The sequence below is a fragment of the Panthera uncia genome, chromosome A2 (assembly GCF_023721935.1).
Source record: "Panthera uncia isolate 11264 chromosome A2, Puncia_PCG_1.0, whole genome shotgun sequence".
Classification (NCBI taxonomy): domain Eukaryota; kingdom Metazoa; phylum Chordata; class Mammalia; order Carnivora; family Felidae; genus Panthera; species Panthera uncia.
Window position 1 is genome coordinate 133,797,027 of NC_064816.1, and position 23,127 is coordinate 133,820,153.

Consider the following 23,127-nt stretch of genomic DNA (forward strand, 5'->3'; position numbering starts at 1 on the left):
GCAGGGGAGAAGGGAGTGGAAGGGGATGGGAATGGGATGGAAGGGCAATAGCTGAAGGATACAATTCCTTTCTGAGGTATAAAAATGTTCGAGGGGTGCCAGGTGGCTCAGTCGGTTAAGCATTCGACTTGGGCTCAGGTCATGACCTGATGGTTTGTGAGTTTGAGCCCTGCTTCAGAGCCTCTGTCTCCCTCTCTGCCCCTCCCCTGGCTCACGTATGCACACTTTCTCCCCCACCAAAAAAACCAAAAAAACAAAAACAAAACAAAAACCAAAAAAAAAACCTGACTGTAGTGTACCTGTGAATACACTAAAAACCACTGACTGTATACTTTAAATGAGTGAATTGTACAGCATGTGAATTATATCTCAATAAAGCTGTTTACACAAGGGAGTGGCTATATAATCATCAATTAAATAGACTTCAGAGCAAAGAAAATTACCAGAGACACAGAAAGAGACACATAATGATCACAGGGTCACTTTAGCAAGACACAGTAAACCTTAATGTGTATACAGCAAACAACTGAGGTACACACTATGTGAATCAAAACCAGACAGAACAGGAGAAAGATACAAATGTACAGTTACACTTGGATATGTCAACAGCCCTCTCTCAACAACTGACAGAAAATTACCAAAGGTACAGAAGAACTCAACCACAGCATTAACCAACGGGTCTACCTGACATTTAAAGAACATTCTACCCAACAAGGGCAGAATACACATTTTTTTCAAGTGTGCATGGAACATATACTAAAGGTAGACCATATCATGGGCCACAAAATAAACCTCAACATTTTTAAAAGAATTGAAATCATACCAAGTGTGTTCTCCAACCACAATGAAATCAGTAACAGAAAGATAACAGGAAAACCTCCAAACACTTGGAAACTAAAGAACATAGTTCTCAATAATCCACGGGTCAAAGAGGAAGTCTGAAGGGAAATTAAAAAACACACAGAAATGAATGCACATACAACTTATTAAAATTTGTGAGGCATAGCTAAAAGAGTACTGAGAAAGGAATTTATAGCACTCCATGCTTAAATTAAAAAAGAAAAAGCTTCAAATTAATCACCTAAGTTCCCATCTCAAGTAACTAAAAAGAATGCCATAAACCTAAAACAAGCAGAAGAAAAAAAAATAATAAAAAGAGGAGAAATCAATGAAACAAAAAGCTTTAAAAAGATCAATAAAATTAAACCTTTAGTAAGACTGACAGAGAAAAAAAGAGAAAACATAAATCACTAATACCAAGAGTGAAGTGGGATATCACTATAGACCCCGCAGACATTGAAAGGATAAAGACTATGAACAATTTTACACATGTGAATTTGACAACTCAAATGAGTTAGATCCAATTCCTCAGAATGTATAAACTAACACAACTCATCCATTATGAAATAGATCGTTTAAATAGTCCTGTAACTATTAAAGATAGTGAATTCATAGTTTATAAACTCACCTCACCAGAAAATCTCCAAGCCTAGACGGTTTCACTGGAGAGTTCTACCAAATGTTTAAAAAAAGAATTAACACTACTTCCACACAAACTCTTTCAGAAAATTTAATACTTCCAAATTTATTTTAGAAAGCCAATATTACAATAATACCCAAACCAGAGTAAGACATTACAAGAAAACTACAAACCAACATTAATATACAGGCAAAAATCCTCATTAACAAAACATTTAGTAAGTAGAATTCAGCATTATATTTAAAAAAATCATGAACTATGACCAAGTCAGGCTTAGCCTACAGAAACAGTCATTTCAATATTTGAACAGTTGATATAATCTGCTATATTAATAGGTTTAAGAAAAATCACATGGTCATCTCAATATAGAACATGCATTTGACAAAATTCAACACCCATTCATGATAAAAAGTCTCAAAACTCCGGTAATAGAGGACTTCCTAAACTTGATAGAGAACATCTACAAAAATCTACACCTAACACCATACTTGACGGTGAAGGACAACACTTTCCCCTTAAGATGAGGAACAAGTCAAGTATGTCCATTCTTACCATTACTATTCAACATAGTACTGGAAATCCTAGCCACAGCAAAAAACCAAGAAAAGGAAAGTAACAGAAGTAATAGAATTAGGAGAAATTAATTCAGCAAGGTTATAAGATACAAGACCAACACACGAAAATCAACTGCGTCTGCATACTAACAATGAACATATAAAAACTGGAATTAAAAATACAAAGACATCTACAATTGCTCAAAACATGGGGGACGCTTAGGTATAAATCTAATAAAGTATGTATAGGACTTGTAAGCTGAAACCCACGACATGGTAATGAAAGATAACAAAGAATATTTAAAGAGAAACGCCATATTCATCAACTAAAAGACTCAACATAGTAAAGATGGTCAATTCTCTCCAAAAATCAATATACAGATTTAACACAACTCCTAACAAAATCCCGGCAAGGTTTTTCGTATACAGAGGCAATGTTATTCTTTAATTTTTTTTTAAGTTTATTTATTTTGAGAGAGACAGAGAGCGCATGCACGTGTGTGCGTGTGGGCCAACGGGGGAGGGGCAGAGAGAGAGGGAAAGAGAGAGAAAATCCTAAGCAGGCTCCACACTGCCAGTGCAAGAGCCTGATGTGGGGCTCAAGATCATGACCTGAGCCGAAGTCAGATGCTTATCCAACTGAGCCACCCAGGTGCCTCAGAGGCAAGGTTATTCTAAAATGTATATGGAAAGGCAAAGAAATTAGAATAGCTAATTTTGGAAAGAAAGAAAGAAAGAAAGAAAGAGAGAGAGAGAGAGAGAGAGAGAGAAAGAAAGAAAGAAAGAAAGAAAGAAAGAAAGAAAGAAAGAAAATAAATGGGAGGAATCATTCTACACCACTTAAAGACTTACTCTATTAACTATATAATCAAGAGCATGTGGTATTAGTGGATAAATTAGTGGATCAATGGAATGAATGGAGAACCCAAAACCAAGTGGAACAAAAAAAAATGCACCAGTGGAAACACAGCCAACTTATTTTTTAACAAAGGAGCAGAAGCAATTCAATGGAGGAGGAAAGTCATTCCAACAAATTGTGCTGAAGCAACTAGATATTCATAGGCCAAAACTGAACCTCAACCTACATGTCGTACTTTATTCAAAGATTAATGTAGGATGGATCACAGATTTAAATATATAAATAGAAAACATAAAACTAAAAGCTTTGGAAGATCATGCAGAGGAAAATGTTTGAAACCTACGGTTCGGTGAGTGAGTGACAGACATGACACCAATCCATAAACAACAAAGCACATCCATGAAAGAAAAATACATCAATAAACTGGAACTTATCAAAATTAAAAACTTTGGCCGTACAAAACATCCCAGCGAAAAGGATGTCTAGATGAGCTATACACTGTAAGAAAATAGTCTCAAGCCACATATCTGACAATAGGATTCATACCTAGAATATATTTCAAAAACTCCCAAAGTGTAACAATAAAAAACAAACAAACAAAAACAACCCAATTAAAATATGGACAAAGACATGAATAGATATTTCACCGAAGAGGATATACAGGTGGCAAAAAAAAAAAAAAAAAAAAGCACATTAAAAGATGTTCAGCATCACTAGCAATAAAATTGAGATATCACTACACATCTATTTGAAGAGCTAAAATAAAAAATAGTAATAGCACCAAATTCTGGCAAGTATATAGAGAAATTGGATCTCTCATACATTGCCAGTGGGAATGTAAAATGGTGCAGTCACTGTGGAAAATGTTTGGCAGTTTCTTACAGAATTAAACATATGCTTACCACAAACCGGAAACGATGAAATTGTTTGGCTGAGCACAACAGGTGATGCATAAACTGTGTTGCATCCGTAACACAGACTATTACTCAGCAATAAAAAAGAAGGGATTTAACAGGCACCAATGTTTCAAGAGCATCATGCTGAGTGAAATAACCAATCTCATCTGGTCACATGTTGTATGATTCTATTTATATAGAATTCTCAAAACATCAAAATAATAGAAATGACAAACAGATTAGTGGTTGCCAGACGTCAGTGATGATGGAGGTGACTGTAACAGCATAGCATGAAAGAGCTCTTTGTGGAGATACAATAATTCTGTATCCCAATTGCTTACTGGCTACGTGTACCTACACATGTGACAAAATGACAGAACTACACATACACACACTGTACCAATGTCAATTTCCTGTTTTTGATAGTGTACTCTAAGATATAACCATAGGGGAAACTGGGTATAGAGTATGCAGGACGGCTCTGTATGATCTTTGCAATCTCCTGTGATTTCTGTAATTATTTCAAAATAAAAAGTTAAAAAAAAAAACTCTACTTGAAGATTCATACAGGAAAAGTATAAAAATCTGATTTTGAAAAGCTTAGTAGCATTTAACTATTTATCTACCCATATGGGTTACATATCTGCCTTCAAAATCCCACTTTTCATTCTCTAAAATTTACATGTAATAAAGCATAGACTTTTTTCACAAGCAGTCCTGAAAGGTGAGTCATAAGGAAACCCACTAAAAGTGCTGCCCGAAAGAGGGAATTTCAAAATGTATTTGCTCTGCTCCCTTCAGAAATATGTGAGATAAGTAAACTCCATCATTAATGTTAAGAAGCGATAGTGTGATTAACCTGTTACATTAATAATTAAGTATCACAGTGTCTTCTCCAAGTAGAATCATCATGGGGTTAGTATGCTGCTGCGTCTTTCACAGAGCTAAGAAATAAAAGCCACAAAGAAGCACTATGCCATAGGCTTCCCACAAGAGGGCAGTAGCTAATCGATTTTTAACAAGGAATTCAATCCGGGAAAACCTGCAACTAGCAAATGACAAACTACTCAAGATTTTTAAATGTATAAAGGCTACTTACTCCCTCTTACTCACACAATTTGAAATACTTTATCTTTCACGAATATGAAGGTTCCCCCTACCACCATTCCACGCCTCCAGACAAAAATCTAAAGAAAATATTACATAATCTATAGAAAGATTCTACATCTTTGAGCAAGTTTTGCTTCAAATACCTACTCTATGTTTTAACTGCTACATCTTAAAATGGTTAGTTTAGAGCAGGCTTTAACAAACCTATAGCCCACAGGACAAATCTATCCAACTGCTTGGCTACTTTTGTTTTATCATTTATGAGCTTAGAATGGTTTTTGTACTTTTAAATGGTTATATGTTAAATGATTTTTTAAGTACTTATACACTATCCTTGATTTTACCTCTTGATCCTCACAGCCAAAAATACTATCTGGCCTCTCAATGTACAAAAATAAATAAATCTCTGAAAATCATTGCTGTATATTCCTATACCAAACATTAAGAGCACAATAAAAGGTGAGGTATTATCCTAATATCAATGTCATATAAACTGAAATCAGATGAGTATATGCCTAAAATAAGAGCTATACCTTGAACATAAGTAAATTCTATGGGCTCTCTAATGCAAAATAAAAAGAAGCTACAATTCCTGTAGTGTGTGACATTTGATGTTTATCCCCAGGATTTTCTATTACAAACTAATGAGAAGTTTGAAATTTACGTTAATCTCCATAATGTATCTTGATGCATCCAACCTGTCCTTAAAACCATAACCACCACGCTGATCTTAACTACCCTCTTTTGTCTGTACTGAGGTTTCTCAAATTTAGTCTATGATGACATTATGGACCTGATAATTCATGTGTAAAGGCTGCCTGGCTTCACTGGAGGGTGTTTAAGAGCATCCCAGTCTTTACGAGTACTGCCTCCATAGCTATACCATCCCATAATGTCTATAGACCTTGACAAATGTCCCACTGAAAAGCACTGATCTGAACTAGTGGTCTCCGAAATGAGTGTGCAGGTACTCAGGACATGTGCAGGAAAATAGTAAAATTTCTATTTATGTATTTTTACTGTCTACTTATATATTTAGTGAATACACATGAAAAAAACCTCTGTTACTACTGGGAGGAGGGGCAGTGTCAAAGAACCTTGGCAGTGATGGCCTTCCAACTGTTCTAATCATTTTACACATCAGTCAGGTAATTTTTTCAACATCAATGAAATCATGACATGCCAGAATCTGAAAACCTTGAACGGCTCAACACTCAGAAAGGGACACTGGGGCACCTGGCTGGCTCGGTCGGTCGTGAGTTCAAGCCCGATGTTGGGTGTACAGATTACTAAAAAAATAAATAAACTTAAAAACAAAAAGAAAGAAAAGACCTCACCTCTTTACCTTCATGACCCTTCAGCTGCTACTGCCCTGGCCCTCATTCCTCGATCTCATATCACTCATCCCCAAGGGTCTTCGTCACCCAGCTCTGCACAGCTTGTGCCACAGTTTGCGATGACTGATGTGCATTTACTCCTTAAATGTCTGTCTCTCCTACTAGACTGAGTTTCGTGACAGCAGGGACTATGCTCAATAAATGCTTGCTGAATAACTGAACGAATGATGCTAAGGAAGTCAGGGTCTTTGTTTAAATTCTTTGTTGCAACAACTTTCAATACAGAAACAGAACATGTGAGACAACGTACTGGACTGTGAACTGTCCCCACGGTTTTTTCAGTAGGGATCCCTGGCCAATTATTCAGTCCTTCTTGAAGACTAGATTTTGGGGCTTCATGCATAGCTCTAAAATCCCATCAATTATTTAATTTCTCCTGAGTATCAGAAGGATTCCTGAAATGAGGATGGATAGGAGGCCTGCTTCAATTTTACAGTCAAAGAAACTGAAATACAAATTCCACATGACATGCCCACCATGCTAGAACCAAATTCTTTGGCTAGGAGCCTAGTATTTACTGTGCCAAATTCCACTGCCTCTATATATACTCTCTTCTTTTTGACCTATACAATCTATAAATAGAGAACCTGCTGGTAAAACAACTTTGATCTCCTCTTTGTATTAAAACTAACATGCTTCATGGGGGGAGCGGGGTGGCAGAGGAAGTCTCCAAAGAAAGTCTACCATGGGCTAGGCATTCTAAGAGAAATTCCTACCTATGATTCTGAATCAAACTTGAGGCCTCCTTAGCCAAATAAGGTGAAAAGGGGAACGGAAACATTCTAAGTTAATGGGAAGGGTATGATTTAACGTAAAATCTGCAAACTTCTAAGTTTGTTGAACTTCTAACATCCAAGTTCCTTGTTACATAATTCAGTAAAATAGGACTATTATGGGAAGTCAGAAGACAGTGATGGATTAACGATGGATTATAACTAGCATGAGGGAAAAGAAAGGAAATGAGCAGGAACTTTAAAGATCATCTAGCTCAAGCCTTTAATTACAAGAAAAGCATTATTCTAAGAGGCTAAATAATGCCCATAGCTAACTGAAAAAGGGCTTAGGATAAATATTCAAGAGCTTCTACATCAAAAAGAAAAGACACACAGGGGCACCTGGGTGGCTCAGTCAGTTGAGTGTCTCTTGATTTCTGCTCATGGTTTATGGGATTGAGACCTGAGCCCTGTGTTGGTCTCTAGGCTGACAGCATGGAGCCTGCTTGGAATTCTCTCTCTCCCTCTATGGCCCTTCCCCATGTGTGCCCTAAAATAAATAAATAAAGTTAGGAAAAAAAAAACAAAACAAAAAAACCACAAACTGCAGGGAGAAACTGCTTCTGTTTCCTCCTACTATAAAATTAACTCTTTATTCTATGTAATTAATGGCACGTCTATTATTTTAACATTTAATTTTAATTATTTTAATTAATTTAAATAAGCTCATGTATTTAATTTTCCAAGAAAGAGCAGATTAAAAGCAACCAACTGAAAGCAGGCCTTGTGATTTCGGAGACACGAACTTCACCTACAAGTGACAGTCAACACTACTTAAAAACTGTAGAGCATCTGAGTCTAGAAAACCATTGAGCTTAGTGGCAAACAGTTCAGCATCACAACAGGCTTGAGGTTATTACCGGATTACTTCACACGTCAACAAGCAGCATTTGGACATTTAAAACAAAAGATGTTTTTCTTTTTTCCTATTAATTGCAGGCTCTGCACTGTCAGTGTAGAACCTGATGTGGGGCTTGATCTCATGAACCAGGAGATTGTAACCTGAGCTGAAGCCAAGAGTCAGAGGGTTAACCGAATGAGCCACCCAGGCGCCCCAAAATGAAAGATGTTTGTAAGATAAAGCGTTCATTATCTAGGGCAGTGCTGTCAAAAGGGACTTTTTTCAAGGGTGGAAATGCTTTGTGTTCAGTTTGGTAGGCACAAGCCATGTATGGCTACTCAGTACTTGAAATGTGGCTCGTTGACTGAGGAACTGAACTTTTAATTCTAATTAATGTAAATGAATTAACCTTCCCCCTGCTATTTAAGAATCAGAATTAAATAGTCACATGTGTCTATGGCTCCAGATGGGACAGCACAGATCTAGAGAATTCACACGAGAAATCTAGAGAATTCACACGAGAAATCCCTCATCTTTACGTGAAGCTAGACAAATGCTGTGTTCTTGTGTCACTCTAATATGAAATCTCAGAAATTTAAGACTCTTTAAACGGGTGGGAGAAAAAAAACTGTGTAATGAAAACTGAAATCACTCTTCTTTAGTAAAACATGCCCAATACATTTTCCAAAGATCCATTAGACTCAGGTTCGATTTGCTAAAATTTACCGGCACGCCAGATACTTCCAAACTGGCAAATACTTACACATTGTCTTCCAGACAGATTTTGGGTCCCACCACATTGGCTGCTCCACTTGCCATTTTAAAAGCAAAATGCTTCTCAGGGCAAGCTTTTGAGATTCCACATTTATATCTGGGAGGTTTTGTAGCTTTGGGGAGAAATTTTTTTTTAAAAGAGTTAATAGACTCCAGAGTCAGTTTGTTTCAGGTCTTAAACCAAAAAGAGCATTATGTAAAAACACCGAGATACACATATCTTAAAATACATGCCTTTTTTTACCCTGAGGGTTTCAAAGAACCTCAAAACAAAACACTGAACCTCCTGGGAAACAAGCTAATAACGGACATAAATATATCAGTTGGTCTTGATGAAGGTATATGTATTTTATCTAATTATTTTTAAGTTTATTTTTAAAATTCAGTACAGGAGAGGTTTTGAATTGTTACTTTACACTTCTAGTTAGTTCATGCACACACAACACATGGTTACCTCTAGAACCAGTAAAAAGCCTAAAACATCACTGAGTATCTGTTTATGTTCTAGTTCTAACGAGGAATTCTTTCACACATTTTCTGCGCGTATGTTACTGAACCTAAAAAATGTTAACAAAATATGCATTATGAATACTATCATATATGTAGAATATTGAGCTATTCAAATAGCATCCTTATAACTTTAAAAATTTCTAAATCGATTTTGCTCACATTGAAATATCCCCATTGTTTGAATGTAAGTGCTCATGCACATAGGATAAAATAGAATAAACCATCTGCAAAATATTGAGATGCAATACTTACAACGCACTGCCGTGTCCAATGCTGACCTTGCTAGGAAGAAAAAGAAAAAGTTATCTTTGCTAGAAGGAATAAAGCTGTTGGCAAGTATCCGCATATTAAGCATATTTGGCACTAACAGGACTATAAAAATGAAAGTGCTTGAATTACTGCTCAGTATACAATAAATAAAACAGATTACTGCTCTAGAGAAAAAGTGAAAAAGTGACTTCAGGCTACAAAACTCACTATAAACAATTATGCAGAGGAATTATGGACGGTAGTATTCTACTACTGATAGAACATTTTATTCTTATCTTTACATTTTATTGTTATTTCTACTTATAAATTTAAATCCCAATCAGAAAGTTACTCTACAAATTTAACTTCTTTTTAAATTTATTTTTCAATTTTTTGCCAGCTTTCTTGAGACGTAATTGACATGTAACATTGTATAACTTTAGGCATACAACATGTTGATTTGATACATGTATAAAATGCTAAATGATAACCATTATATATTAGCTACCACGTCCATCCCATCACATAGTAACCATTTCTTTTTCGTGGTGAGAACATTTAAGATTTACTCTCTAATCAACATTCAAGTATATAGTAGTATCACATACTAGTTAGTATTAGCTATGATCACCTTGCTATATTAGATTCCCAAACTCTTAAATCTTATAACTGGGAGTTCAGACCCTTTGAGCAATGTCTCCCCTTACCTCCTTCCCAACCCCTGGTAACCACTATTTTAATCTGTTTCTCTGAGTCTATCCTTTTTAGATTTCACATATACCTGATACCATACACTATTTCAAACTTCTCCTTAAATGACTTTAAGTATATACTTGTTGACTATTACAGTGTTTAAAAGTGGCTGCTGCCTAGGGGCACCTGGGTGGCTCAGTCGGTTAAGCGTCAGACTTCGGCTCAGGTCAGGATATCACAGTTCATGGGTTCAAGCCCCATGTTGGGCTCTGTGCTGACAGCTCATTGCCTGAAGCCTGCTTTGGATTCTGTATCTCCCTCTCTCTCTACCCCTCCCCTGCTCATGCTCTGTCTCCCTCTGTCTCTCAAAAATAAAAAAACGTGAAAAAAAACTTCTTTAAGTGGCTGCTGCTATAGGGTGCTGTGTACACACGCATATGAAATGCTGGAGAATATACATGAAATGGTCTTGGTGGTTAGGCTAGGAGATCTGGGGGGTGGAAGAACATAAGATGGGTGGTGGTGGTGAGGAACTCAATTTCTCTAAAATAGAAGTGTACTGCGTATATTTAAAAAAAAATTAAGGTCAGTTACCAAGACTGTTATAATTTATTGGCTCAAAGAAGCCAGAATCTTGTGATCAAATCTTAACTTTAATGAAGTAGATTGCAATCTAGCCACCTACACTAAGAGCTTTTTAAAAGCACTAGCATCTGATCCCAGCCTAGGGGATTCAGTTTAAATCATCAACAGTATTGTGGGCAGCCATTTCCTGATTTGGCTAATAAGCATGCAGTGTCATAAATATTTGCCAGCTGTTTGACTATAAATAGTCACTTGGTTTTTAGTTCTGTATTATTTTAGATGATTGAGAATTTCCTGTAAGTCCAGAACTCAAAGTGGAGAACAGAAAGTTAGAGCTGAAAAATAATATGCAAATGTTTAAAAAGAGAAAAATGACCAAGTAAGTGAAGGCTCACTAACTCTATAAAACACTGAGAATATTATATGCCCCTGAAGTCACAAAGGCAGTGGAGTAACGTGGGGAAAGTCTAACGCATGAAATAAAGCAGAAAGCAAACCTTGTCTGTAAGTACGAAAAATATTCACGGATAAGGACAAAGACTTAACAAAAACAAATGACCAGTTAGTATATTAGAGTAGTGGGACTACTGAGCTCATTCTTTCAATTTCCTTCATTATGTCATAAAAGTAAGGGAAACATCATTCTAGAGATCATCTGGTCCAATGTTCTCACTTGTGTAAATAAGGAAAGGAAAGCTGAGACAATGATTAACAACCAGTGATTAGCAGCATGAACACTAGACATTCTCAATTTCACTTCTGTCCTGAATAAACACATATTTGCAGACTCAGGTGTTAAGATATTTACAGAAGAACACTGTTCAATCAGGAATTCTGGTATACCTAAGTTATGGTAACAAGATACAGGGAAAACTCGGGGATCAGAAGAGGGGTGATATAACATAGCTCATTCACATATGCTGGGCAATCTATCCACCAAGTACTTTTGCATGCATTACTGACTTAATCATCATCTCTGTTTCAAAAAGAGAGAAACTGGGAACCCAGAAGTTTACTGATTTGATTTGTTCCAAGACATAATTAATAATTGGCAGAGCTAGTTTTCAAAGTCATATCTCACTCTAGCACCCAAATTCATATTGCATTGCAAAATGGGAAATGTCTGAGGTCTTCTGATCACATGTATAAAAAACTGCTCATCCTGCTCAGATCAGGAAGCCAGAATAGGGAGCTTTTAGAACAAACCTTCTGACTGAAGAGGGTTCAAGACTTGAGACAAAGTGTCCACAAGGACAGGGACATTGCTAAAGGAATCCAGGTTAAAAAGGGCACCTCTGTAGTCACTACAAAGATAATGACTGGATTTGAAACAAGTAGACCAGTTCAGAACAACTAAGGAAGCAACACTGATGGGACTTGGCAACGGAACAGATGGAGGAATGGTGGAAAAGGAGGAATCAAGTTTACCTCTCGGACATTTGGCTTTAGAAGCTTTCATTTATTCGTTCATATGAACCAGTGAACAAAAACACCATCTCCACACTCAGGTAGATGCTCATCATCTAGTGAGGAGCTAGGGGTAGGGGATGGATGATGAGTTCTGTGCTGGACTTGCAAATTTTAGATTCTTGGAGAAGATCCAAGTGAGAAAGTCTAAAAGCCAGCTCTAAATGAGATCTGGGATGAAGATACAAACTGGAAAGTTAACAAATGATGAGGCCACCCAGAGAGAGGATTTAAAGTCAAAAGGGTGATGAGAAAATTTCAGAGACATCAGTAATCAACTGATACTCAGAGAAAGAAGAGTGTGGCTGAGGAAAGAAAGGCAGAGGGAAAGCCAGGGATGAGCCAGTAAAATGGTCAAACTAGTTTGCTTGTAGAATTTAAGAGATAAAAAAAAAAAAAAAAAAAAAAAAAAAGTAAATGTTATTCAATTCAAAAAACATTACTGGGATAGGATTTTGAGAAAACCAGTTCTTTAATCATCAGGCTTTTAAATGCATAGTATCACTCCATTTACTTTAAGAGTAAGGAGAAAAGTTGCTAAAGGTTTAAAAACAAACAGGGGCTCAGTCCGTTAAGTATTCGACTTCAGCTCAGGTCATGATCTCATGGTTCATGAGTTCGAGCCCTGCATGGGGCTCTCTGTTGCCAAGGCGGAGGCACTTCGGATCCTGGGTCTCCCTCTCTCTCTGCCCTTACCCTGCTCGCTCTCACTCTCTCTCAAAAAATAAACTTAAAAAAAAATTTTTTTTAATGTTTGTTTATTTTTGAGAGAGGCAGAGACAGAATGCAAGTGGGTTAGGGGCAGAGAGAGAGGAAGACACAGAATCTGAAGCAGGTTCCAGGCTCTGAGCTGTCAGCGCAGAGCCCGACGCAGGCTCGAACCCACGAGCTGTGAGATCATGACCTGAACCAAAGTCGGACGCGCAACTGACTGAGCCACCCAGGCGCCCCTCAATAAATAAACTTTAAAACAAACAAAAAAGTCTCGTGAAAGACTTTTCTCTCCAGACCAGATGAAAGCTAATTTTTGTCTAATATTTGTCAAAACCCAAAGCCCTCTACTAGGTCTGCAATCCTGAGAATTTAACACCTGGAGGCCAAACAGGTAAATTTTCACAAATAAAACAGAATGTTTTCCACTTGCACTATGGGCACAGCATACCAATAAAAAGCCCTCCTTTCCTGTAACTTGTAATCATCAAACTACCTTGATAGCTTTAATTCTTAATTTCTTTCACTATATACAACTTTTCACTTTAAGGAACAATAGTAAATCTTTTTGACTTGGTTTCTTTTTTTGGGGGGGTTAATTTTTCATGTTAAGAAAATAAACAGCCAGGAATCATTTTATTTTTATGGTGGAAAAATTATCACGAATTACTCAAGATTTAATTGCATCAAGATAAATGGACTTTCGTATGGTTTAGATAAGACATATCTTTGGACAGTTAAATAACCTGACTGCTAAATCTTTTACATCAGCTGAGCTTAATTTTCACATTACCAGCTATTTTTATGGCTTACGTAATCACTGAATAATTTTTTTCAAAAATCATTTAAAATAACTGAAAAACAAAGGTCTGCAATATCCACGAAATAAGTAACATAGCAATTAGAATTACCTTCTTCAAGAAAAAGGTTAATGGTTTAATCATTATTATCTACTCTCATCAGATGAGCTGAGAAAATGAATCCACTTGGAAGTTCTGTTTCATATGTGGTTTCAATCAATGTCTTTCCACAAGTCAAACTACAGAAATCAGAACTATTTTGTACTTAAGTTTTTAATAATGTCAAGTAATTTATGTATATACTATTTCAGTGGTTTAAGTCTGAAAGGGTAAAAAGTAATCAACTCAATAGGACAGTAAGTACTGGCAGCAGCAACGTGTGCAATAATCTGGTCTGTGTTCAGTATATTTACTAGTTGTTAAGTATCCACCCTGACAACGAACCACTGTGTGAAAACGTAATCATAACTAAAACTCACAGATTGTATCCATGTTGCTATCCTGGTTGTGACACTAGGGGTAGTTCTGTTAAGATGTTACCAATATGAGAAACCGTGTAAAGGGTATGCAGGATCCCTCCATATTATTTCTCACAAATACATGCAAATCTACAATTATCTCAATAAGTTTTGTACAAAAACTTGTTTTCAAAAAAAATCACAATGTATTTTAGTAATTTCAACTATAATTCTGAGCAAAATTTTTCATTCTTCCTTCCTAGAGATAAGATCATTTTATTTTTCTAAAACAGTACTATATATCCAACCTGAAACTAAATTTATAGACACTATCAAGCTATTATATCAACAGTAGAAAAAATGAAAAAATTCACCACCAAAAGAAGTACAGTTCATGTCACGAGACCCCCCTCCCAATATACTGATTATAGAAATAATTCTAATGTTGGGTTAAACTTGTTACCCTTTGGTGAATGGAGTTAGATGCTAAGCAAATGGCAAAAGACAACCATATCTCCATCTTTACTCAGTTATTCTGAAATGAGAATTAAAATACAACAAACAAATTAAATTTTCACCAACTCAATAAACTGGAATCCAATAAGGTTTTGTGGATACAGTGCACAACTTCAGTCACGACAACAAAATAAGCCATCTTCCCTAAGAATGAGCAAGTCAAATAGCTAAAACACACACAATAAAACCTTGCAGTTCCCAACATTAGGAAAAATCAAAATGAAAATGAAGAGACAACTATCCTAGTTAAAGTAGCTCAGCATTTGGTCATAGGTGACTGCTGGTGGCTTTTCAACTAATATAGCTTTGAATGAATCCCACTCTTCCTCTCCATGTCAAAGTACTAATCCTTGGTCACCTACATTCATTCTCCATTCAATCAGCGTGGACGGTCTACACGTACGACCCAGTGCTAGATGCTGGGTGAAGCACCGAGATATTATTGCCCTCAAGATTCCTTCTCTGGTAAGGGGAGACAGATACATGAAAAATAGAAGAAATTCTATGATGTAAGGCAGAATAAAATCAGTGCCAAATTGAGATACAAGTACTATGCATTAGAACACACAGTTCACAAAAAGAAGCAATACATTCTAACAGGAAAAGAGGGAGGTTCAACTATAATTTCTCTCAAGAAGGGGCATTTATGCAGTTTCGAAAAATGAGAAGGATTAACAGACGAAGGAGGGGATAAGAAAAACGTGCTCTGTGAGGAACCAGCATGAGCAAGGTGGGGATATGGAAGGACAAGGTACGTTGTCTGTAGATCCTGTGCAGACTGGCACAAGCAAGAGTGAGACACGGCCGGTGGTGGGGGGAACGAGAAGGTGAGAAGGGCAGAGGCAGGGTGGGGGTTTGAGTGGGCCTTAGACTTTACTCTCTCATAGTCAGAAGCACTAAAGGTTCATGAGTGTTATTAACCTTCATGAGCGCCGGAAAAGGTTCATGAGTGCCGGAACTGCTCCAGCAGGGATGAAACGGGCAGATACCTGGGATGAGAAATAGACATGGAACATCCCTGTGATGTTTGAATAGACAGTCCAGACTAGAGACGAAGACCCAAACTAGGGCAAGCGCTAGGCTTCACCCAAGCCTCTTCCCTCTGAAAATAGCGGGCCTTTCCCCAAAGTAGTTTTTCACATGTACCAATGGTCCCACCGCCTTGCTTCTCTCAAGGATCCTCCTTTTCTTGCTTGTTCACTCTCATCCCACTGATTTGTAATTCCCTGAATCTTTCCCCAAAGCCTAGAGACAAGTGAGACTCTACTTCACAAAAAACAAAACAAAACGAAACAAAACACTTAACTTGCTTCTGCCTCAAGCTACCATCCCAAAACCTTCTTCCCTTACCATCAACCTTTCTTATGTGAACTGGTTACACAGTTTCCCCAGCAACACTGAACGAGTCCTCAAGGACTTCAGTGTTTTTCTGCCCCTTATTCAACTACAACCAGCTGTGCTCCCAAAGGACACCAGCCTGGCCTCTTAGTAGTAACAGAAGTAGACCAGAAGTAAAGTCAAATGTCACTGTACTCTGTAATGACTACTCCATGCTGGATCCCGGATGCTTCATGTTAAAACAGGTGCTGAAAAATAGATGGTTCCAGAGGAAAATAGCCAATATACTGAGAGGAATGTTGAAAGGGGTGGGGGGGATTCCAAAACTGGAGAAGATGAAGATTTTATTTTTAAAAAAATTTTTTTTTTAACGTTTATTCATTTTTGAGACAGAGAGAGAGAGACAGAGCATGAATGGGGGAAGGTCAGAGAGAGAGAGGGAGACACAGAATCTGAAACAGGCTCCAGGCTCTGAGCTGTCAGCACAGAGCCCAATGCGGGGCTCGAACTCACGGACCGCGAGATCATGACCTGAGCCGATGTCGGATGCCCAACCGACTGAGCCACCCAGGCGCCCCGAGAAGATGAAGATTTTTAAAAAGATGGCCTGAAGGAGTATGACTATAATTATCTCTTTGAGAGATCATTAGTGTAGGACAGAACTCCAGCAGATCATAGATCAGTGGATTGAAACTACTTGGGAGTTTACAAGACAGAACTCAGTGCAATACAAGAAGTACTTTTAAGTAGTTATTGGAAGAAAAGTCACCTGAAAACGTTTATACAGAAACTGATGATTACACATCAGAATTGTCTAAAGCCTCACTACTCAGTATGTGGTGTCTGGGTACCAAATATTAATTTTCAAATATTAATTTATGGAAAGCAAAACTCATTATTCCAGAGATCTCAAAGTTATTTCATCTGATTTCTGCCGAATGGGTGAAAATACTATTTTTGCGTTTCACAGTCTCACTTTTCACACATAATTTTTGGAATTTTTTAAAAAAATGTTTATTTATTTTTGATAGAGAGAGACATAGTGTGAGTAGGAGAGGGGCAGAGAGAGAGGGAGACACAGAATCCGAAGACAGGCTCCAGGCTCTGAGCTGTCAGCACAGAGCCCGATGCAGGGCTTGAACTCACAAACCACAAGTTCGTGACCTGAGCTGAAGTCGGACGCCTAACTGATTGAGCCACCCGGGTGCGCCTTTAATTTTTTTTTAATGTTTATTTTTGAGAGAGAGACAGAGCATGAGTGGATGAGGGGCAGAGACAGAGAGGGAGAAACAGAATCTGCAATAGGCTCCAGGCTCTGAGATGTCAGGACAGAGCCTGACACAGGGCTCGAACTCAGGAATGGTGACATCATGACCTGTGTCGAAGTCGGATGCTTAACTGACTGAGCCACCCAGGTGCCCCCACACCTAATTTTTTAATACTTTAAACAATGCTTCATCCAGAGCTTACTGTAACATTTCAACAGTTAACTTATTTTATTGACTTAAGAATTTTGTTAAACACTGAGTTAAGGTGGCTTACAATGGTGTGTTTGCAACATAGCATTAAATAAATGGGTAAAGAGAAAAATAATGCAGAAGGAATTAAATAAGGGTAGGAATACAAGATGGATTTCAATGGCTGGTATTTACAATGCATTATCATGACTCCACTTGCCATCTGAGGGCTAGATTTGGTTCCAAGTTCTCTATCAGCTAATTCAAATACTGTGTGATAGCTTCTAGAATGTTCGCTCAGAATGCCATGATTAATGTCCTAGACATGAATGAAACAGACCCCATTAATATATTCAGAATGTTGAGCAGAAGATTCATACTTTATATTGGATTAAGTTTAAGGCTTTCCACTGTGTATTTTAGAATATTCTAAGGGATCACACTTATTGATATAATTGTATCTTCTTTTCTAGACAGACTAAACAGCAGAGTGACTCAATATTGATAACTGGTAACAATTTACAGACAACCAATCGAAAATAAAATTTAAGAAAGGGGAAAAAGTGGAACTTACCAAATAGATTTCCTAAACTTGCATCCATTTTTATTTCGAATACTTGAGAAATAACATAAAATGTCAGTAAAAATACTGCCACGGCTACCACCAACTTTGCAGCACCTAGATAAAGGGGAGAAATAATTCAGCATGAGCTTATGAGCCCAGAGAACTTTAGTGCATTGCATGAAAAATTTAAGTTTATAAAGAAATTTCTTAAACTAATAAAGTTTATGTATTGGATCTTAATTTTACTTGAGTTACAAGAAAAACTGTATAAGCAATCCACCGAGATAAGGGATTTTCCTGTTCAAAGAATTATCAGATTGGCTAGCAACCCAGACATAGGACTGCTTGAGTCATCTGCCTAGTTTTCTCCTGCCCAAAAAAAACAAAACAAAACAAAACAAAACAAAACAAAACAAAAAACCCAAAACTGCTCCCAAGTGCTGGCTGACTATACAAAAGTACCAAAGTATCACAGCTAATGGAACACCATCACCAAGCATGTTGGACGACACATTCCTAATCCTGTTCACATATAAAGGGCAATACCATACAGGGATAATACAAAAACACCAGACCTTATGGAGATCCAAGGCAACTAGCAGGATGCTCACTAAGCAAGGAACTCTCTAGTGAAATGTACCAGTTTACTGTCCTATCACCAACCAACGTATCTCTTAGAGCAACACAAGTGCTCCTGACATGGCAAACAAGAGTGTTCCTCCTCAAACTGAATACCAGTTTACGACAGGCCGTCTCCAGTCCTAGAGGACTTAATTTGGCAGCTATGACACACGCTTTGTAACGTGGTTCCATGATAAGCTCTGTGAAGACACACTCGTACCCTTTCATACCTTTCTAACTTTAACTATTTCTGGGTGTCTCACAATTAGTTAGCACTGCCAGGTATTAGCTAACTGTTTCATAGGAATTGAGGATTTGTCTTTTTGTCCATAGCTAAGCAAATCTAGGAAAGAAAAAAAACACTGCAAGACAGGAAAGGAAATGGAAAATGACAGGAAAGAAACATCTTCCTCTTTCCCCTAGGCTTTCAGGGCCATCTCATTAGGTTGTTGGGGAAGATTATTAGTATTTGCCTATACAATCTCCATCCCCCTCTTTTACCCAAAGTTTAATTTCTATTGATCTATAGGAGGTGGATTGGATCAGCAGGATCCTCCTATCCTTAAGGAGACAAAAGCCCAGAGGTGCGGCAACTCCCAAGATTACAAATAACTCAGCAACAGCACGAGGCCTGGAATCCCGGAATCCTGACACAGCCCAGTGCTCTGGACAGTACTCCATTCTAACACCAGATTACCACATTCTCCTAAAAAAAACTACCAAAACTCAACTTCGTGGGAAAGGAAGAGTCAAAAAGACCTATGTTCATTCTAATTTCCTAAAGAACCAGGACTGCACCCGTAAAGGGGAGGGACGAGGATGCTCGGAAAAGGCCAGTGATGCTGAGAAGTGCTGATTTCACGGAGCCACTCTTTTCTATTTAGAAACACTCTACAATACAGAAATGAGATGGCAGGAGGAAGCCTCACAGCTAACCTAATCAGTTCCCTCACCTCCTGCATCCGACCTTCTCTCCTCTGAAAATTACTTCCTGTTTTCAAGAGCAACCACAAATTGCCTACGTGTTTAGTGCATAAGACAGCAAAATTCCAATAGGCTTTGAACTCTTGCCCCCACAGGATCTAGCAAAATTCCTGGACATAGTCATACTCTCAACAAGTGTTTGCTACATAGATGAATGGTAAGAGGTGACACATTCTTTCTTGATCACTTAAGACCATGGGCTTGAAGATTCTATATCACATGACAATCTTAACCACTCATTTTCTAGCAATCACGGGCATGTGCAACCAGAGATAACCTCTCCCTGCCACTTACAGCAGATATACGAAACCGTCACTGTTTAAGATCAAAATATTAAAATGAATAAAATATCAAGGTTATAACATATGAAAGTTCTAGACTAAATTCAGTACCAAGTTAGACCTGAGCCTACACTAAATAAGCTATATACATCATATATACACATACGTACGTATATACACATACGTATACAATACACACACATACTCCATTCACTGACTGCCTACCATACAGCTAAATGCTTTACAAGTATAATCGCATTTGCATAGCTTTTCCAGGTAATTATTTTCATTTTACAGATAAAATATCAAAGCTGAAAAATTTTAGATCACTTGCCTAAGGTCACGTAACTAGTCAGTGGCAGAAATGAGTCTTCAACCAAGGCCTATTCACTGATACTGGACCCAGAGGAACTAGGAGGAAAGAAAACCTCTAAGACAGAGAAAAGTCAGACGTGGCGAAATGAACTAATAATAGAACAAGCAGATGGTCCCAGAGAGCAGGCAGGTGAAGACTGGCAGAGACCCCATAATGGTAGAGTTCTAGAACTTCTGTGACAGAGGAGTCCTCTCCAGGGTTGGGTCACCAGCCAATTCTGGACATAAAGGGCCTGACCATACCACCCCACAGTCCCCATCTTGACTTCCCACGAGATTCTCTCTTCCTCCTAGCCACGGACTGCGCTAATCTGAGGTGTCCTTATTCTTCACAAAACAAAAAGCATAAACTTTAGACACTGTTGCCTCACTGTAAGAATAAAGGCTATAAGAATATTTCAAAGCAATCAACTTTTTTCAAACTAGAAGAGATTAATCACTCTAAAGGCAATAAATTAAATTAATCTTCCTTCTTCATTAAAAGCAAACACTTCAAGACCTATACTAGGCACAGTGCCAACCATAAAATAAGTTCTCAATGAATAATTACTTACCAATTAACCTTGATATTAATTGTTAGAATCAGAGAAATGAACTCAATGAAAATTTAATTTCAACTAGAATGAATGTAGAATTATGTGAGGAACAGAAACTTGCTTTATTTCAATCATTATGTTTAATTAATGTACTTTTAAAGTCAAGGATACATGATCATCAATAGTCCTGTTGTATTCAAAGATCATAAAAAAAAAAAAGACATTGTAATATGATTTTTAAACCATAAACAAGCTCTTCGTTTCTGGCAATATTTTCCTTCACTTGTTGAATAGCTACTCAAAAAAGGATATTTTGTAAGTTCACGATCAAAGGGTCCAGAATTTCAAAGTTCTACAAAGGCATTTGCGCACAACCCTGTTATGTTTTTTAATAATCATGATGTTTCATCACCTGCACCTTATTGTACAGAATGATGCTTGAAGCACAAAGACGCATTTGCTCACCCACCATGACTGAGGCACTTCTAAGAGACGCCCCCATAGGAAAATACGGTTTGCTGGTGAGAAGATGATAATTAAGAGGAAGACTATCTCGATTTTGAGAAACTACAAATTATCTTCTATGTTGGAAGAACAAGTAGAAAAAATTTCTATGTACAGAGTGTGCACTTCTTCTAGACCCTTGGCTGTGCTGAAGGAGGGGTGGGGGTAGGAGAACACACTTATTTTCACTATTAAGGCAGGAAGCAGTTATCAGCCTCTCCAGGTATTTACGCATCTTTTCATAACATTCAAAGACAGCTACCTTAATACTATGAACGTCAAGCAGTGTTTTTCAGTTGCCTCCATATGCTGCCTAAGAACAGATATTCTTACACAGAACCTCAACTATGCAGACTGAACTCGAACTAGCAAATAGCCACTTAAGCAAAAATACGTTTTACTGAATGGTTCACATACACTAGTTTCCATTTGAAGTACCTATATAGCAAAGATTCAAGCTTTTGAACTTCACAATGCATTTTTCTCAAGAAGTTAGAACTTCGCAAAAATAAAAATCAGTCTCCCTAGCTTGTCAAAATTGTTCTTTATATGGGCATTTTATATATAGTATTAGGCAAATAAGCTTAATGTATAAGAACATAAACATTAAAGCCATAAGTTTAAAAACCTAGCATAAATAATTTCAACAAGTTCATCCAATTTGTGATTTACCAACTACATAAAAAAGTAAAAAAGGCAAAGCAGTGATTTAGTTTGTTACACTCCAGCTTTTTACGCACTACATAAAAAGACAACATACTCTCTCAAGCCACTTAAATAAGTAAGTTACACAAAAAGTAAAATTATTTCTATTGAATTAAATATCTTACCTGCTACCCTCATGTTTCGTTTTTCAGTCTATGGCACTTCTCATTAAACAAGCTCCTAAAATCAAAAGAGAAGGCAAACATCATTAGGTCTAGAAGGAGCATTCCTGTCTAGATTGAGTCTGACTTGAAGTATACTATATAATAAACTAATTGGATAAACGTCCTGACATTTCCAAGTATTCTACCAACATGGACACTGAATGAAAAACCTCTTATCACCAGGCCTGGCTCCTCCCACTGGAACATAAAAGCCCCTGAAAGGAGGGCCTGTGCTTTATACTCTTCTGTCCCTCGCTCTCCTAATTTTGGTGAACAGATGTGAGAAATCCTGCCATCAAGCATGGGAACAGAAGATAATGCCCCTTGTTATTCTCAGTGATTCTGCATTTATAAGGAACTTTCGATACTGAGTTCCAAACTTCCAGTTTGTAGGTATTTTCCTAGTCTGTGAATAAGTAGTTAGCTTAAACAGACTGGTAATATTGGCTTTTCATATTATGTGCCAGGTGTTCCGGTAACTAACAAGGAAAGAAATCAATAATGCTCAATTCATAATTAGTTGATATTTTCTTCAGAGTAGACAGAAGAAGGAGAGCTCACACAAGAGTGGTGGTCCTTGGACGATCTCCCCCCACTTCCAAAAGGGAGCTTGCACAGAGCATTGGCCCTTGGATGCTCCCTCCCCCCACCCCAAAAGGGAACTCACACAAGAGCATTGGTCCTTGGATGCTGCCCCCTCACCCCGAAAGGGAACTCGCACAAGAGCATCGGTCCTTGGATGCTGCCCCCCCTCCCCGTCCCGAAAGGGAACTCGCACAAGGGCATTGATCTTTGGATGCTGCCCCCCCACCCCGAAAGGGAACTCGCACAAAAGCTTCGGTCCTTGGATGCTGCCCCCCCACCCCGAAAGGGAACTCACACAAGAGCACTGGTCCTTGGATGCTGCCCCCCCACCCCAAAAGG

The 23,127-nt window shown here is 37.8% G+C and overlaps 1 protein-coding gene across 1 annotated transcript in view; it reads right to left on the minus strand.

The window, feature by feature from the left end:
- Positions 1-23,127, minus strand: part of FAM3C (FAM3 metabolism regulating signaling molecule C) — a 57,053-nt gene that overhangs the window by 21,212 nt on the left and 12,714 nt on the right. The window contains exons 2-5 of the mRNA XM_049641738.1: positions 22,165-22,219; positions 18,043-18,147; positions 9,447-9,476; positions 8,674-8,797 (exon numbers count right to left, since the gene is read on the minus strand). Coding sequence (XP_049497695.1) covers positions 8,674-8,797; positions 9,447-9,476; positions 18,043-18,147; positions 22,165-22,177 — 272 coding nt within the window. The 5' untranslated portion in view covers positions 22,178-22,219. The remainder of the gene's footprint in view (positions 1-8,673; positions 8,798-9,446; positions 9,477-18,042; positions 18,148-22,164; positions 22,220-23,127) is intronic.